Genomic DNA, 19,108 nt, shown 5'->3' with positions numbered 1-19,108 from the left:
CCTACTTTCAGGATGTGGAGTAAAAGCTTTTCATCAACTTTCCCAACTTAGGAAACACCTGGAATTTAATTGTTCTTTACTTTTCGTGCAATACTAAAACTGGTCAGTGGGTGGCAGAGAGGATGTCAAGCAGCCTGCCAGGACGTTGTTTTGTGTTCTCTTTTAATGCAGCATCATTGAAAGACACAACAAATGTGTTTTAAAAATATTTCTATGCCATGTAGCAACAGAGTATATCAGCTTGTAGATTTGAAGATGAGAAAAGAAGCAGCTTAAGGCTGTGAAACATACAAAAGACAGCCTCTCACAAAACCTCCAGTGTGGCTGGAAGGTGAATTAAGGACAATAATGAGAACAGTTCTGATATAATTTCTCTGTAGGCATTAGATGATCAGTCAGTGCAGCGTCTTATCCAGGCAGGTTTCATACTTCAGCTCAACTCAATCAAAATCAAAAACAGATGGATATCAATCCTCACTGTGAAGTCATCTCTGAAAATGGAGATTAAATCTCTGTACACACTCAGACAAACAGTTTCCCCCAAAGAACCAGGATTGCTGAAAGAAACTTGATATGATCTAGTCATAAGACTTAAGAATTATCATACGTTCGTCCTGAGTCTGAACTCTAACCAGGCTGTTGGCCAACATTGACTCTGACCTCCACTGTGCTGATGACTTTTACCATCACTGTAACTTTCATTTCATTTTCAATTGTTTTTTTTTTTTTTTAAATGTCATATATGTATGCCAACTGTTAAAATACATTATTTATCTTATTATCCTCATAATAGCGGAAAAAACACTCACCAGTAGAAATGTAGAGGAGAAACTGAAAGTGAGTTTATTCCCATAATTTAAAGTTTTCATTTCGAGCATGTAGCTGATTGTTTTATTCAGAGCAAAGTACAGTGAAAGCAACAGTAGTGGAAGATTCAAAATCGACTGTCAGAGCCGATTATTGGCATACTGACCGTCTGGAGGGGGCGCTGGAGAGGAGGAAGAAATCTTTTCAAGTATCACTACTACTGAGCAACACAAAAAGCAACCTATATCACAAGAAAGGGAACGACAAAGGCACCTTGGCAGCTCACTTAATGCCTCGTACCTAGTGCAGCGGCCCGGGGTTCAAGTCCAACCTGTAGCCCTGTGCTGCTTGTCGTCCCCTCTCTCTCTTTCCAACTTATCTGTCTCTCTCTCTATAATAGTGGCTATAATAAAAGGCACAAGAGAAGCAAGAAAAAGAAAGTTAAAAACAAAGAGAAACAACAGCAAATGAGGCAAAAACATGAGCAGGGCAAAAGATTAAAATGAAAGATTTTTTATTTCATATCAGTTCTCTTTTAGAGGATGATCTGCATGTTGGACGTTTTTTCAAATTTCAAATTCATGATATGAATCTGCTAACATACATCATCAGTAATTTATACAATTTTACGTTTTGATTTTCTTATTCAGAGTGATTTACAGTGAAAATACCAGCATCACAAAAAATGTCAAGACAAAATAGGATAAAAATGACTCACAGCGCAGAAGTAAAGTTATTCTACTTTTAAAGGCAAGTTCATCGTCAGACTTGTCTCACGTTCTTCTCACATGTTTTTCCTGCTTCTGTGGAGTAATTTTGATACAAACACAGTGAAATCACATTAGATAAATCAGAGTCAGTGAGATGAACGGAAATTCCATCTAGAAGTGCGGCGTGGGTACACTGTGTAATCATCATCGTCATCGTCATCGTCATCATCATCATCATCGTCGTCATCTAAATAGTGAAAAATGTCACTCAGGATGTCGCTGTCACCATGATCATGAGCAGCAGCAGCATCATCACTGTCACTGTCACCGTCACCGTCACTGTCACTATCACTGTCATCCTCCTCATCCATCTCTAGTAAAATCTTAATTGAGAATTTGTTTCTATTGCTAATGTATGGAAACAGCTTTTCAGTGAAGGTGTGTGTGAAGGTGTAAATGTGTGCGTCAGTATTAAGATCAGAGAATGACAGTTTTCCTTGGTCATAGTCCAGATGAACTCTGATCTGCTCAAGCTTCTCCTTCACTGAGAGAACCACTGGTTGGGCTGATGGGGAGAAGGCTATATATTTACCCCTAAACAACCCTATTCTCCATATTCCAGATTTTCCCTTCCTTTCAACAGACTCTGCAGCCACACCCAGAGACCAGAATTTATTGTCTCCAACCTCAACATCCCAGCTGTGAGTCCCTGAGTTAAAACCCTCAGAGCCCAGGACAGAGAATAAGGTATCAAACCTCTCTGGATTCTCAGGAAGCTTCTGTGTGTCTCCAAGTCTCACACTGGTCAGATCTTCAGACAGGATGAGTTCTGGATGAGCAGTGTTTGGATCCAGAATCACAGGACTACAGGAGGCCAGGTCCTCCATCTTGTTCCAGATGTTGAAGGTCAGGTTGCCCAGATGTTTGGCCACATCTATCAGAGCTCCTGAGCCCAGCTGTGGATCATCCAGCAGGAGGCGCTGCTGGACTCTGTCCACTGCAGCCTTGTAGTTCTGCAGGAATGAGACGTCTCCAGCTCTCAGCTCCTCCTCTGTGGATCTGACTGTGTGTGAAAGAGCTGCTATCTCTCTGCTCAGAGCCTCAATCTTCTCCTTCATCATCTGACTCTTCTGCTCCTCTTCCTCCCTCAGAGCAGTGATCCTGGCCTCCTCTTCCCCCTCTAGAAACTTGTGAAGCTTCTTAAACTGCTCCTTAATCTGCTTCTCTGTGTGTTGGGCCTGGACCTTGATGTGTTCTGCTGTTTGATCACAGTTTCCTTTAACTTGTTCAAACAGCTTCAGTTTCTCTTGTAAAGGCTTCAGGGATTTCTGGAGCTCTGTTTTACGTTCCTGTGCAGCCTCATCTAAAGGACTAAATCTGTGGTTGTTGTGTATTTTTGAGTGCAGACAGACGACACACACTGGCTGCTGATGGTCCAGACAGAAGAGTTTGAGTTTCTCAGAGTGCAGACTGCAGAGACCCTCAGACCCTGCTGAAGTTCTTTGACGTCTCGGCGATAAAAAGGCCTCACACAGGTTCTTTAAAGCCAAGTTACGAGGGGGATCACTCTTGGATGATCTTCTCTTACAAACTGGACACTCCTGTGTTGGTTTCTCTCTCCACCAGCTCTTCAGACAGTCTTTACAGAAGCTGTGGCTGCATGACAGGACAACAGGATCTTTGAAAATATCCTGGCAGACTGGACAGGAGAGATCCTCCTCTGACTGGGAAGACATTGCACAGCAGGCAGAACGCTCAAACTGGAAGAAAGTCCGGTGTGGTTTCCTACCTCTGTTGGAAAGGTCTCTTAGAGTTACTTCGGTCTGTGCGCAGATCAACAGCAGCTGGATGGGTTAGTATTCAGTATTTCAGTGTTCTGTCTTGTAGCTACTGTCTTTTAGTCCAAACTTCTCTCTTTAGTCTATTTCTCCTCCCACTATCAGAGGAATAATGTTGCTTGCTTTCTGTTTGACGAGTCATAAAAGAGGCTGATCTCGGTTACAACATTTCTCAGAAATACTCTCCTGTAAACCAGATGTAAGTTTCATTTTAGTGTTGAAAGTAGGGTCACATCTCTCAGTTCCTTCTACAAATGACAGGATTGCTCATTTGTTTTCTGCTTGAACATGATTCACATGTCATGTCAGCACCATTATGCCACGTAGGATTAACTTTATTTCTAGAGCTCATTAAACATCCTGAGCTGAAACCAAAGTGCTGTACAAAGGACAATTAAAATAAATAAAGCAGTAAAACAAATGTATAAAATGCGCGAGGCTGGACAGCCCGACCCCCAGGCGGCCCTGCGCCCAGCCATCGGGCTCGTTCAGCCTCGCGCGATGGCTGGGCGGCCCTGCGCCCAGCCATCGGGCTCGTTCAGCCTCGCGCGATGGCTGGGCGGCCCTGCGCCCAGCCATCGGGCTCGTTCAGCCTCGCGCGATGGCTGGGCGGCCCTGCAGGTGCTTCTGTTGCCTTCATCTGTCGCAGATCCTGAACGGTGTAGTAGATTTTAAAGCCAGCGCTGTCGTCCATCTTGAAAATCTACCACATCTTTCAGGATGTGCGATAGAGATGAAGATACCAGAAGCACCTGCCCTCTAATTGGACTCTGCTTTGTGATTGGACCGTCTTTGTCCAATCATTTTAAGGTGTAAGGATGCCGTCAAAATTGTGCTTGTAAATTCAATGTCACACACTGTGTAGGAACTTTGACCACCAAGTTTTACACAGTTGTCTGCTTTGTATCTATACACAGACATTGACAAAAGCAGTTCTTCCACGGTGTCTTTGTGTTACCTCACCACTAATTTCATTTGGTCAGATTTTAAAATCACACGGTCTTTTTACAAATACAAATCTCCTCTACACAAGCACAATGTCTTCACGTGTATATACTTGAGTTTCTCATACAGATTTTGCAGGTTTACAAAGATTGATTTAAAACTACATTTGGAATTATTTGTGAACATCACTTTATAAGCTCAAAATCCTTTTGATCCTAGTTTAGGTATAGGTATGTGATGGAGTCACGCCCATGACTTACCATTTCTTGCTGGGTGTGGGGCACCATACAAGATGTGGTCCTGGCCTGAGGCGGGTCCTGGGATCTCTATGAAAACATGCAGTTATACTAAAATACATTTTCCATTGCAGGGCAAATCAAGACATTTTAGGCAGCTTTTCACAAAACAATAGAGAAACATTTTTACTTTAAATAATTCATTTCACTTACCATTATAAACTCAGTCAAGTGCAAGTTATGAAGTTAGCTCCCATCAGTTTCAAAGGTGGTTACCGCACACAGCTCCAACTGCAGATACTGTTCACAGGAATCCTGGAAAGATTTTTAAAACCTTACATTACTTGGTTGTGGTTTAAGTGGCATTTACTGGTGCCAAAAAAAGAGAAGTTGTTTTTTGTTTTTGTTTTTTGTTTTTTTTTTAAACCTGACTGGACAATGACAATCCAATCACAAAGTTCAGTCAGAGGGCAGGTCATTCAGTTGCCTTCAGCTCCATGGCAGATCCTGAAAGGTGTAGTAGCTGTCAAGCCCATGCTGTCCTCCATCTTGAAAATCTACTCCACCTTTCAGGGTATAGGTTGAGATGAAGGTAAAAGAACCACCTGCTCTCAGGTCAGAATGTGTACTTGTCATTTTTGAGCATAGGGGTGGGCGATCTGGCCAAAGGTCATATGTCAATCTTTCGAGCTTTATCACGATCTACATTCTTTCCATTGATATTATTGTGAAAGTCCTTACCGGAAGTAACGACGTCTTCTTCCGCCGCTTCGACACCAGCTCCAGATGTTAGCTAGCTAGCAGCTCTTCCTCAACAATGTTGTCTTACATGTACAAACTGTGCCACAACCAATCACATTTCCCGCTGAGCTCATATGGAGGATTCTTTTGGACCGCACAGTTATTTATGAGGTGTTTAAGCGCTTTGATTTGAAAGTGAACCAGCCGCTAACCAGCCGCTAACCAGCCGCTAACCAGCTGCTAACCAGCTGCCCCGCCTCCTGTGTGCCGCCTTTACCGCAGGTGTCTCATTGGCTGGTGACATTAGCTCTTGTTCTGCTCAGGTGAAGAATATAATAATATAATATAATATAATATATGTCTGTGAGCCAAATGCTCCAGGCTGCAGAACAAGGGCCGCTCTCGCCAGCCGCGGTTAGCAGGCTAGCCGCGGCTAGCTGCGGTTAGCATGCTAGCCGCGGCTAGCAGCTGTTTAACAGGTGAGCAGCGTTAACCCTGGACATTAACCAGGGCTCTCTAAATATAGCAGCTTTAATGAAGGCGTCTGTTCATTCACATTAAAAGTTGATCATGTGCCAAAGTCAGATCACACAGCCCTGGTTTCACAGTTTTCTGCACAAAGATTTTAACAAGCTACAAAAACTCTGTTCAACATATTCAGCGTCTCATTTGTGCCGAGTTTCCCTCTTTGCAAACAAAACAACAAGCATCAATATTTCAGTTCATTTCTCTTCTGATGCAAAGGCCTCGTCCTCCAACCAAACAGGCTCTGATGAGTAAAGTGAACTCTCTTACCTTCGGTGCTGCAGAGGAGCAGATCCGCTGGAGGCTGTTGACAGAGCAAAGCTTCAGTTTCTGCCTCATGTTTGTTTGTTGTTGCTTTTTAAAGAAGAAAACGCGCGTTTTCTGCCCAATCAGGCAGGAGAGCAGCGGATAAACAGCGGCTCTCTGCGGCTCTGCGGCTTCCTCTTCCTGCTCCACCTGCTCCACCTCTGTCACAAGGATCAGCTGTTTCTGTGTTTGTTCCCGGTTTATGTTTCTGACTTTACTCACATCATTCTGGCAAAGACTCGACCGAGTCTGACCAGTTTGTTTCCGGTTTGTCTCCTGGACACACGGGAAATATTAAAGCAGAAACATGAAGGCCAGAAACAACAGGAAGTGCCGGTGAAGGAAAAGTTTAAAGTTCATAAACTGCAGCGGTGAGTGAAGGTAGAAGCCCAACAACAGCTGTGCACAAAGTTTAACTTACTGGTAAATAATAATCACAACATTCAGAAACACAGTTCATTTTGAATAAATAAAAGGCTGAAATGTCTCCAGTGCTTCCTGGGCCCCAGGAACAGTGAAGTCTGTGTTTGAAAACACGTCACTGTCCTAAAGCTGGAAACCAGAGAATCCTCCAGAGACAACACGACAACACTGACTCTGAAATGTTCGCAGCTGTGTCCTCCATCAAAACACTGATTAAAATCTGTCAGTGATCAATGAAAATGTTTAATGCAGGAAATGCATCAGTCTTTAATTGAGTCACTCACATCGAGAGCAAATGAACAAACAGCAGAAAAACAGACTCTGGAACGATCGACTGAAAAAGTCAAAGGTTTGTTCTCATCGTCTGCAGCTGAGATTAATTTGAGCCACTGGGGGAGATGAGTTACCGTGCTGACCCTATAATCTACAGTAGCTGCGTTGTGTCTCATTTGGCTTTAAATTGGGCACAAAGTTTGAAATTTGAATCTGATTTCGGGCCAAGAAATGATATAAACATTTTCTGGCCTCACAGCATCAGAGCCCCGTTCACTGTTAAAGAGCAAACCAGGTCGACATCGAACATTAATGTTCTCTCTTTGGTTTCTAACTTCAGTGAAGAGCTGCATGTTCACAAATACTGACCAAACTGTTCTGAGGCTCAGGAATAAGAACAGTGAGTTCTGTCAAAGGGTTGGTTCTCCTTTAAATGCACAATCCTGATCATGATTGTAGCATCCAGTCCATGATTATAGTGGTCTGTCCTCAAAGCATCTGCTGCAGGAAAATAACTAAATTATAAACATTAAGCTCATTACAAAGGCCTATAGAAGACTTCAATAGAATTATCATATAAACTTGAAACTGAAATAAGATCCATGATAGAATTGAGATTTCTGACACATGTATGTGTTCTAGGATAAAACACTGGACTGAATGAATGTGAGCAAAGCAGGACAAGCAGGTTCCATCTGAAGGTGTTTAATCTTTTGCTTGCAGTCAGTCAGGAGTGAGTGGTCACATGTCTACAAATGAAAGAAAGCAAACAGGTCAAATTCTATCACTTTATCTTGAATAAATCAACAAACAATTCTAAATCAAAATCAGTACAAACATTATCACTTTAAATATATAATCATGGGAGAACAAACCAAGGAGATTAAATGTACCACTGAACAACAAAATACACATGACTTGAGGAAATATAATGAAATAAACGACTCACTCAGGAACAAAGGTGAGAGCAGCTCAGCTGAAGGACAAACAGAGAATGAGCTCAGGACACAGAACAAAGAAAACTCAAGACACCTGTGTGAGCTGCCCAACTCTCCACCTGTGCTCCTCAGCCCAGCAGTCATGTGACCCCACTTCCCACAGGATGCTTTAAGTATCATTTAAAAAGAAAATGCAGTACTCCAATTTGCATTTTCTTTTTCACATACTCATGTGTGTACTCATCTATGAACATATTAAAATGATGATGTTCAAAGACTGAACCTGCTCTGCAGTGACAGTATTTAAACATAATGAACAAACAGCCCTCAGGCCACTGCATTTACATTTACATGTCGCTGCGCTCTTTAGGGTCAAAATGAAAATGCACTCAGTCCTCTCATTGAGGCAGGTCATCAGTGAGGACGTCACTTCCTCGTCAGTTGTAATGTTTCTGTCACTGGGGCAGTGGTTGTAGCTTGTTACCCGTAAGGAAATGACCAGAGATGAGATTTAAAGATTTTTAAATGTATTACAATAAGTGATAAGATGCTGAGAGACAGTCTCATCTCATAGGTGAGGACGTCACTTCCTCGTCTCTCGTCACTTTGTCTGTCTGGGGCAGTGGCAGCAGCTTGTTTTACCGTCTGTGTCTTATATCAATACAACTCAATGAAAATTACCAGACACATGATTTAAAGAATTTATCTGTGGGCGTGAATCTCCATCAGCTGAGTCTGCTCCCTCTGCAGCTCCACCTTGATCCCTCACCTCAATGCACTCTTCTTCTCAGTCAGCAAGATCTTGAATTCATTTCAGATATAAAGCCTGTACAATGATATGAGGTTGATGAGTGTGTGATCACTTCCAGTGGTGATTGCACACACAGTAAACTCAGAATAACAAACCTAAATAAATGCAGGTGGAAGACCTTGTAAACATGTTTGTTGTCTCCATTTTGCAGCACTGAGAGTCACTCAGCAACAGTTTTTTGACTGATAAATCAAAGTTTTGGAGGATGTGCACACAATGAGCCCACAGGAGGAAGCTCCTCTCTGAGCTGCAGGTCTGTGGTGACCTCTAGTGACAGGACTGAAGTGTTGCTCTGTGTCTGAACTATGTTCAACACTCAGAGGAAGAAAACGAGAATACAAGACAAGGTTCCTACTATTTAAACATGCGTTTTCTGGAAGACCATGTACTCAAATATTAAACCATAACAACCATATCATTTGAATAGGTTTGTTTGGTGTGCGTGTGTTTGGGGATTTTTGCTGCTAAAGCTGAGTAATCTTGCCCCAGAAACCTGCGAACTACTGTTGATTTTCATGCGATTTTTAAAAAAATATTAAGATGAGTGAGATTTTTTTTCCACAGGTGACCCACAAACTCAAACTCCAGACAAACTGAGTCTCCTTCAAAATAAAGAAAAGCCTCTGCAGCAAACTGAAAACAGCAGCTGTGGTCGTCCTGGATTTCAGTGGTGTCCAGTTTACAGTTTGAACCTCATCTGACACCCTGCACCAATCAAGGCTTCATTGTTTGCTCATAAAGTCTGAGTGTGAAGTGAACACAACTGCCAACATTTGAATCTCAAGTGAGTAACTAATCCAGCTCACCAAGGAGATGAGATGTTCAACAGGATAAACATGACTTGAGGAAATATAATGAAATAAACTACTCACTCTACACACTCAGGAACAAAGGTGGAAAGATGGAGGGAAGCAGCTCAGCTGAAGGCCGATCAGAGAATGAGCTCAGGACACAGAACAAAGAAAACTCAAGACACCTGTGTGAGCTGCCCAGTCAGCTCACCTGTCCTGCTCAGGCCAGCAGTCATGTGACCCCACATCCCACAGTACACACCATTTAATGAAAAAGAAAATGCAGCAATCCAATTAGCATTTTCATTTTCACACACTCATGTGGGCGTCCTATGAGCATATTAAATGAAAATTGAAAAGTGGCAATATTCAAATACAAAATGTACATTTACAAGTCACTACACTCTGTAGGGGTCAAAATGAAAATTCAGTCTGTCAGTCATCTCATCAGTGAGGACGTCACTTCCTCGTCTCTCATCACTTTGTCTGTCTGGGGCAGTGGCAGCAGCTTGTTTTACCCGTCTGTGTCTGACATCAATACAACTCAATGGAAATTACCAGACATATGATTTAAAGAATTTATCTGTGGGCGTGAATCTCCATCAGCTGAGTCTGCTCCCTCTGCAGCTCCACCTTGATCCCTCACCTAAATGCACTCTTCTTCTCAGTCAGCAAGATCTTGAATTCATTTCAGATATAAAGCCTGTAAAATGATATGAGGTTGATGAGTGTGTGATCACTTCCAGTGGTGATTGCTCACACAGTAAACTCAGAATAACAAATCTAAATAAATGCAGGTGGAAGACCTTGTAAACATGTTTGTTGTCTCCATGTTGCAGCACTGAGAGTCACTCAGCAACAGTTTGACTGATAAATCAAAGTTTAGGAGGATGTGCACACAGTGAACGCACTCGTGAACGCGCGGCGCCAGATCGAGAACGTTTTTCGCTCGTTCTCATCGCCCAAAGGCATTATGGGAGAGACACTACTGCGCAGTCTCTATGGGCCGCATAACGCGGAAGTAACCCGGAAGCCAGAAACTTTTTCGGCGTATGCGCCAGGCGAGCAACTTGTATCGAACTGAATGGGCGCCATTTTTAGATACGTCATCCAGGTTTAGATCTGACGAAGAAGAATGATCCGGAAGTAATCGTCTTATTTTGAAGCAGTGGTTCTTGGTCGGTTCCGCTCGGCTCGTACTCAGAAAAGATGAACGCGCCTCCCGCCTTCGAGTCGTTTCTGCTGTTTGAAGGAGAAAAGAAGATCAGCATCAGCAAGGACACAAAGGTCCCCAACGCCTGTCTTTTCACCCTGAACAAGGAGGACCACACGCTGGGCAACATCATCCGAGCGTAAGATGCTAACGATGCTAACAGACTGCTAACAATGCTAATCGAATGCAAAACACGGAGCTAACAGGAGGCTCAATATAGCAGCTCTTATTGTGAAAGGTCTCTGAGCCAGTATTATTTCATGAATAATAATGTATTAGTTTTATAAATTCAGCTCATCCGAATGAACACAGATCAGTTAGTTAGTCAAAGTCATGTGAGAGTCAAGCTAAACTGAAGACGTCACCTCACTTTCTTCACTGTCTTCTGACATTTTATGGACATAACTGTTAATCGATAAAATAACCAGCAAGTTGAAAGTAAAGTTTAGTTGCAGTATTAACCACAATCCAACTAATACAGGATTACTGAGGCCAGTATAGAGAGGGAGTTAATTTTCTTTATACAGTTCAGAACATGAATACACTTGTTGCAGATTTTAAGATTTCACACAATAAAATGAACTTTTTGATTATTCAACTTTGTCTAAAAACATAATTGTGTAGGATCAATATCACTGGTCATTCCTTCTCTGATCAGACATTAACAATTATGTGATCTGTAACTTTTACACCTGAATCTGATCAATACGATTGTGATTAATACTTGATCACGTCTGTTTCTGTGTGTCAGTCAGCTGTTGAAGGATCCTCAGGTTCTGTTTGCTGGTTACAAAGTTCCTCATCCTCTGGAGCACAAGATCGTCATCAGAGTACAGACCACAGCTGACTACAGTCCGCAGGTAACACACACACACACACACACACACACACACACACCTGACCACAGTCTACAGGAAACACACACACACACACCTGACCACAGTCTACAGGAAACACACACAACTGACTATAGTCCACAGGAAAAACACACACACACTTGATAACAGTCCAGAGGTAACACACACACAACCTTCAGATGACTTTTATTTTGACAGAATAAGATGTTTCATTGACAGGAACTGACTATTTCTTGACAGGAAGCATTCACGAACGCCATCACTGACCTGATCAGTGAGCTGTCTCTGCTAGAGGAACGCTTCAGAGTTGCCATCAAAGACAAACAGGAAGGGATTGAGTGATGCCCTGCCCCTCCTGATGATGTAATTTCCTGTTTCTGTTTGTTTATTTTTATAAATAAAGTCTGTAATGTTACCACCTGAGTGTGTTGTCACCTTTTTACCTGTCAGTTGTGTTATTGTTAGATTCTGGAGGAAGTGAACTAGTCCTGATCTGGTTCAGGTGATGAACACACAACAAACACGTCCTTATGTCAGAGACAGTTTTTATTTCATTTTTAAAAAACAACAGTAAATAAAAACTATGGAAGGAGCCAATCAGTTCAGAGTCAGATGGTCACATGATCAATCTCTCTTCTCTGACTGGTTAATTATTCATCCAATTCTTGGCTGGGGGGGTCGGGGGTCAGGGGTCATGTGTTCAGTAGTTGGGGATGGAAGGTCAGAGGTCATGTGTTCTGTGTGGTGGTGGGGCTCAGAGATCAGCGTCTCTCTGAGCCTCCATGGCTCTCTGCATCTTCTCCACCATCCAGAGAGGAACACTGAACGGCTTCATCTCATCCATCCTGACGTCTGGACAGTCCCTGAACACACACACACAAGTAGAGAGCTGTTAGCATGGAACCACATGGGGGGGGTTCATCGCAGTGGTCAACATAGAGACAGACAGATGACATCAGACTCACTTGTACTCGTCACTGCGGGAAAGATCCTGGATGTCCTCCTCAATCAGCAGGTAGGCCTAAATACACAAGCACAAAAATGTTAAAGTGCTGCGTTCAGGTGCAGCTATACAAGGTAAGGTATTAAATATGTTTTAAATCCAAGAGTTTCTTCCGAGTTCAAGTTAGATTTAAAACTTTTATATCACATTATTCACTGTTGAGTCTCTGTATCTTTGTTACTATAAATATTCACTTCATATAGAGGCGCTGACCCCTTTGGGCCCCTGTATACCTGTGATCCATACATGGGTCCAGGTCTTGTGAATTTATGAATTAATCACCATATAAAGCTTGGAAATCCAGACAAAAGGGATCTAACAGTCAATAAAACTCTGGTGAACTCTTTTGTTTTGAGCAGGTTCAACACCAGGACTCACCTGAACACAACTCAGTCTCTGCACAGCTGTAGGTTCATCATGTGCACCTTCACCTGAACACGATTAACCTGTTGCTGGTCAGTACTTTGGTTTTAAGGGATTTCTCTGCTTTTGGTGGAGCTGACTTAATAAACACTTACAACATGGACACTACATTCAGATTCATCATGTCTTAGATGAAGCTCAAAGAGATCACAAAACCCTTGAGGTGTTCAAAGTCCTGACAAGCAGCAGGTGAGTCTTTTCACATAGAGTGAAGGTGAACATGATGAAGACACATTTCATTTTCTCATGAAACTCAGCTGATAACAAACCTAACTTAAGTCTCCAACAACAGCCGCAACAGACAGAACACTTCAAGCTCAGGTAAAAAAAAAACACCAGTCACAACAACAGTCACCACTCTGCTCATAACAATGTGTCTTTAACTGTAGCCCAGTCCCTTCTTCTACTGAATTACACAACACATTTTCACATTAAAAGGCTACCTGTGAATGAAGAGGTGCAAGACTTTTAATGAGAAATTTGAGGAGGAAGTGTTGAGTTTCATTCATGGTAGTTTAAGATCATTCAGGGGAAGCGAACACCTGACAGAATTCTACAATCAGCCGGTCCCACACAAAAACCTGGACTCGGAGGTAAATACAGACCTGGACTCTTTTCTTTTTTTAAATATATCATTTACATGTTACAGTGTCTGTGTTTCTTCTCACCATCTTCCCTCCTGTCGCTCTCATGTGGTGTCGCTCTGCCAACCACTGCTTGTCCTTTGCATCTGCAGCATACTGACAAACACATACACACACACACACAAAGTATTATTAAATTGCAGCATACACAAAGTAACACACAATGTGACTTGGCGGTGGCTAGGGTGTGCTGTTGTGTGATGATTAGACTGGTCTCTGCTCAGATTTAGGTTTCTCCTTCAGACTGAATCCTTTGGCTGTGACAGAGGAGAGGCAGGTGGGACAGAGGTGTGACTGTGGACACGGCAGTGTTGACATCTGCTGACAGCTATCGGTTTGTGTTAATGCAGCACTACACTGCTCTGTGTGTGTGCGTGTGTGGTTACCTTGAACAGGTCGGTGTGCTTGATGTAGATTCGTCCTCTGGTCCCACCCATCCCCAGAGCCCTGCACAGTGACATCACAGTAACAGGTTCACAGTGAGTCGACCTGTGGATCTGCTCTCAGACATGAGGAGTTGACATCTACATTATATCTAAATATATCAATGATACACTACAGGAGGAAGTGTGAAAATAATAAAACACAAAAACCATCATCTGTATTTGTAAAACCATGTAAACAGGTCACTGACATTTATGACTAAACATATGGACTCAGAGTTTCCTGCTGGGTTGGTTTCACTTGTTAAAGTCAGTCACTTCAATTCATTTGATGTGATTGGTAAAAACACAAATGCACAGTAAATCACAGATCATCTCAGTATCTGAAGCAAATGCTGTGGCACTCTAACATGGTACAGACTCACTTGTTTGCTCTGGAGCCGAGAACAAATGTGGTGCCATCGTTCAGTCTGGACGGATCCCACTGAAACACAGAGAGACAGGTAAGCACACACACACATGCACACACATACTCTATGCTGCGACTAAACAGACAGGCTTCAGAAAATATGGTTTAATGTGGTTAAAGCAGGAAAGTCAATACATCAGTCTGCAGTGATCTATGAATGAATGTGAGTGACTCTTTTAGTATCTGCTGTCCACAGCTGCTTAATACTGCATGAAAAGTTTCAGTTTATTAAATCCCTGCAGCACGTGAAGGAGTGCAGTGCCAATACACACGGCCATGCACTGTTTACTTTCATTAAATCTCAACACCAGGCTGCGGTTTAGCCACACAGACTTCTACATACATGAGATTAGTCGGTTTTAACTCGATATTCTGCTTTTTTGTGAACCTATGATGAGCCCTGCTAACCAGACTCTATTGACAAAAAAGTAATTTTAACTTGCAGAACACAGTAGGTGCTGGTCTACAGCTCAGCTTCATGAACAACGTTTCACATGGTGTTGGCTGTTTTGTCGGTGTCGTGCCAGTTTGGATCAGACCTCTGGGTCTGTACTGATGCACCTGCATCTTCACACCTGCAGTAGTTTGACTGCATCTGAGAACACCTGAGTGAGCGTCTGTGAGTCTGCCAGGTGAGATCTGACTCACCTTTGGTCCTTCTCTCTTGACGGGCTCAGACTTCGGCTTCACTCTGAGGATAAACAGTCAGAGGGTTAGTCAGGTGTGATCATTTACCTGGATACTGGCGATGTCACCTGTCAGATACTCACTGAGAGAAGGTCAGAGGTCGATCAGAGGAGACGAGTGCAGCGCTGGGACGAGTTTTTCTCTGAAGACACAAAATAATCAATGTTAATAAAACTTACACCTCCACCTGTCTCACATCTGTCTGTCACACATCTGTTTCACACCTGACCTTCGTGTTGGGGGCAGAGTTTCTGATCAGGTTCAATGAACTTCACAGCTTCCTAACAACAAACTGATGTGCGTATGACTGATGTTTCTGCCAACTTTGGAAATGACAGTTCACAACTTTCAAACCATGTTTGACTGAGGGAACTGAACTCTGTTGTTCAGACTTCTTCAGACCTGCAGCTCTCCCTCACATTTACAAATGAAATTAAGAAATTTGATTTTTTTTTTTTTTAAATATTCTTTAACCAGCTTTGTTGAGCAGGAAACCACATTAGTGTTTAACCTGCAGACTGAAGGTGTTTACATCAGAGTGTTGGTCATAGGTCACGCTACCTTTTTGAGGAGGGGGCTTCCTCTCTGACTGCAGTCTTCATCAGCAGGTCTGGACCTCTGTCAGGACACAAGGAACCAGACCAGAATCAGAACCACAACAGGTTTCAAAATGTTTCTGATGATCCGATTGTTCAATGTGAGGGCTCCTACCTTGATGGTGACCTCTGGTCCCACCCTCTTCACCTCCCCATCTGGAAAAAGCTGTTTGGCCTGGTGATGACATCAAAGGAAACCATGGTAACCACAGAGAAAGAGAAAGATAGGTCAGGTCAAAGGTCATGAGGTCATCTCATGATCTCAGACAATTATTTTTTTCTTTTTACAATCAGAGTGAGTAAAGAACAGGTGAGTACAGAGGGTCACATGACCATCAATGTCAGAGGTCAGACAACAGTACAGTAACCTCACATTTTCAAGAACATTCCTGCAGGCCTCTCTGATCAGCTGATCAGTCTGAATGTCTTCTCCTACGTTCTCCTTCACGTTCTCCGCTGCCTTCTCAAAGAACTGCAACACAAACAACAACAACACCTGCTCACACCTGCTGAGCAACCATGACAGCAGGGCCGGTATTGTTTTCTGTGTGTGTGTGTGTGTGTGTGTGTGTGTTTGGACACACACATCAGATGGTACTGATGTACCAGAAAATTTTAATATTTCAATTAATAGTATTGATCAGTCACAATTCTTATTGTCAGTTAATGGTTAAGTGGTTAATTATGTTAATTAGACACATTGTATGGCAGGAACTAACACAGAGGTGGCTTTGAGTACTTTGGCAGGTATCAGTCTACTTGTCTATCTATACTTATCTATATCATCTATATCTATCCTAAGTTCTGTAATGCAATAATAATAATAATAATAATAATAATAATAATAACTAATCATTCTCATGGATTGGAAAATCAACATGTTGACGGGTGTCGTAGCTGATGTGATCCTTTCGCAAGATGGTCTCCACCGCTAACAACTCTGCTTTTTGTCCAAAATAAGAACAGAAAAGTGTCCGAAAGATGAAAATCACAACAATCATCTGTATCTGGATCTGTCCAGAGAGACCTCTGACCTTCTGGTACTTCCTGAACACAGCCATGATGTCATCATTGAAGCTGGGCTGAAGCACTGCCCTCAACAGGTCCATGGACACCTGAGGATCCGTGTAGCTACACACACACACACACACACACACACACACACACACACACACACACACACACACACACACACACACACACACACACAGGTTGAGTATGAACTGAGCTTCACCCTCAAACTCTTTCCCTCCTCACTACATTTGAAATCCTGTGTTGTCTCCATTGCTGTTTACTGGCCGTCTTCTTTGCCTTTACTGATGTGACTATGTTACCTGCGACAGTATCTCAGTCGACTGACGTGAAAGCATCAGCAGGACTGTGTTGTATGTGCGTGTAAATAACAGGGAGTCTCTCACAGATCTACTGCAGGTCTGAACTTACACTAGAAACCATTACTGCACCGTTACAGCCTCCTCACTCCTGATTGGTCGGGTGAGAAATTGGGCAGGGTTTACACATCAGCTCTTTTTTTTCTGTCTCTTTTCACATGAATACTTGAGGTCAACGCTATGAATGTGAAACAACACATGATATGAACTGCTTCATTACTAGAATAACCAGTATAGACCAGTATTAAGCAGTACTGCACTTACCTGACTGTCATGTGTGAGCGTCGTCCCCGTCTGTGAATCTGTCTGTGTTTGATCATCACGTTCCAAGGCTTCTGCAAACAGGGAGAGAGAGAGACAGAGAGAGAGACAGAGAGAGAGAGAAAGAGAGAGAGAGAGAGAGAGAGAGGGGAGGAGAACAAGAGAGGTTCAGGTTCTTGTCATCAAGTTTCCATCAAACCTTTACAGCGAGTGAGTGTGTCCATCGAGATGATGTGTGAGCTGTGTTTACTGAAAAGATGCACACCTGCTGGTCCGCACTGTCATAGGGAAACAACTCTAATGCTGGTGAGAACATGTTCTTCAGCTTTGGTGAGAACATGTTCTTCAGCTTGGATGAGAACATGTTCTTCAGCTTTGGTGAGAACATGTTTTTGACCTTACAGAACTACAGTGGCAGTGAGAACATGTTCTTCAGCTTCAGTAACTACAGCAATGGTGAGAACATGTTCTTCACTTCACAGAGCTGCAGCGGTTCCTCAGCTCCAGTCAGAACATGTTCTCAGCTGTTCTCTCCCGGAGAACTGGTCTCACATCATTTTCACAGTTTCTTTGTTTTCCGGTTTTGCTGTTTTACCGATCACGTCTTCAGTTTGTAGGACAGGTCTTGGCTTTTAGTTGCAATCAATCGTGAGGATTTCCAGTATTTCACTATTTCACATAACTGTATTCTCAATGTAAAAAGAAAATTAAATAACATCTGAGCTCCGATAGCGGCGAGCTAAGCTAACCCGTTAGCCGCCTTTAGCTCCGGTTCTTACCTGGCTCTGCTCAGGCTGCTCCTGTCCGTCCTGCTCCAGCCAGTCCCGGCCTCCCTCACTGCGATGGGCTCCCATGGTGGACACGGTTCTTGTCCCGATCTGTCCGATCCGGGTCCAGCCGGGCTAACTCTGGTGGGCCGGGCCAGGCTAGGTTGACGGCAACTAAAGCTAACAGCGGAAGCTAATGATGTTTATTCTCCAATTGATGTGATCGATCTCCGTTAGCGGAGTGTTACCGGAGCCACAGCGCCGACAGAGACCGAGAGGCTGGCAGATGACTATCAATAACCCGATAATCGATAACCCGATAACAAATAATCAACTCGGATTGTTTGACGTTTGTTTCCAGGAAATGACTCGTTTCCGCTGCTGTGAAGCTAGCAGCGACGACGACAACGTTTCCGGACACATTTCAAAATAAAGGTCTACCTAAGTGGACCACAGCTGGGAAACCACTTTTTTTGTTTGTTTTTTGTTTTTGTCTATGTTAACAGTTTATTGTTGTATTTGGTTGGACTGGTTTGTGTGTTTACTTGTGTAAGTGTGAATAATACTGTACTGTATATAAGGAAGGGCAAACCTGTGATACTGTTTTGGAGGAGTGTATGATACAGCCTTCCCCTCTGACCCTGTCTGAACTGTTTTGTACTTCATGATAAAGTCTCATAAAAAAAAAAGATTAAAATAATAAATAAATAAATGCACCAGCTACACAAATCTAAATTCGATTTTATTTTGTGTTGTGAACGAGCTAATTTTTCCTGGTTGTAAACACTAGACTTTACATGACCATCAATAAAGACAAACGGTTGAAATTATGACATGGAAGTGAAAATTAAAGGAAAACTGACAAGCCCTTTTTATCTTAAGAAAAAATAATAAATATAGTTCTGATAAAAGTCTGTTAAAAGACTGTTTCAAGCTGTTACAGATCATCAATTTATTCCAAGTGCCTAGAGCCTAGTAATTAACAAGTATTTTACTGGCATCTCTCACCAGTGTTAAAAGGTTCTGTTTACATATTTGTTCTGTGTCAATTCAGGCAAATTTCCACCTTT

The 19,108-nt window shown here is 42.6% G+C and overlaps 3 protein-coding genes and 1 long non-coding RNA gene across 4 annotated transcripts; 1 reads left to right on the top strand and 3 right to left on the bottom strand.

Moving 5' to 3' along the window:
- Positions 1-1,304: 1,304 nt before the first annotated feature.
- Positions 1,305-3,675, bottom strand: LOC139631268 (E3 ubiquitin-protein ligase TRIM39-like). The gene has a single exon (XM_071495338.1). The coding sequence runs from the start codon at positions 3,251-3,253 to the stop codon at positions 1,664-1,666; it is 1,590 nt and encodes a 529-aa protein (XP_071351439.1). The 5' UTR covers positions 3,254-3,675; the 3' UTR covers positions 1,305-1,663.
- Positions 3,676-4,037: 362 nt separating this feature from the next.
- LOC139631273 (uncharacterized) lies at positions 4,038-6,467 on the bottom strand. The gene is made up of 3 exons (XR_011693341.1): positions 6,073-6,467; positions 4,750-4,851; positions 4,038-4,626 (listed from the first exon to the last, which is right to left on the bottom strand). It is a non-coding gene; the product is annotated as an uncharacterized lncRNA (long non-coding RNA).
- A 3,938-nt stretch (positions 6,468-10,405) lies between these two features.
- polr2j (RNA polymerase II subunit J) lies at positions 10,406-11,829 on the top strand. The gene is made up of 3 exons (XM_071495345.1): positions 10,406-10,696; positions 11,309-11,417; positions 11,655-11,829. Exons 1-3 carry the CDS (start codon positions 10,554-10,556, stop codon positions 11,754-11,756), a joined length of 354 nt encoding a protein of 117 aa, XP_071351446.1. The 5' UTR covers positions 10,406-10,553; the 3' UTR covers positions 11,757-11,829.
- A 113-nt stretch (positions 11,830-11,942) lies between these two features.
- LOC139631271 (deoxynucleotidyltransferase terminal-interacting protein 1) lies at positions 11,943-18,447 on the bottom strand. Its single transcript, XM_071495344.1, has 13 exons — positions 18,051-18,447; positions 17,275-17,345; positions 16,654-16,750; positions 15,993-16,091; positions 15,735-15,794; positions 15,585-15,641; positions 15,107-15,165; positions 14,985-15,027; positions 14,293-14,351; positions 13,871-13,931; positions 13,509-13,580; positions 12,380-12,435; positions 11,943-12,277 (listed from the first exon to the last, which is right to left on the bottom strand). The coding sequence occupies exons 1-13, from the start codon at positions 18,123-18,125 to the stop codon at positions 12,169-12,171; spliced, it is 918 nt and encodes a 305-aa protein (XP_071351445.1). The 5' UTR covers positions 18,126-18,447; the 3' UTR covers positions 11,943-12,168.
- Between the last annotated feature and the right edge of the window lie 661 nt (positions 18,448-19,108).

Source organism: Trachinotus anak, unplaced genomic scaffold (assembly GCF_046630095.1).
Source record: "Trachinotus anak isolate AG129_WGS33_773 ecotype Australia unplaced genomic scaffold, CSIRO_AGI_Tana_v1 ptg000013l, whole genome shotgun sequence".
Taxonomy (NCBI): Eukaryota; Metazoa; Chordata; class Actinopteri; order Carangiformes; family Carangidae; genus Trachinotus; species Trachinotus anak.
Note: the sequence above shows the minus strand (reverse complement) of the source record. Positions and strands in the feature narration are given on the sequence as shown.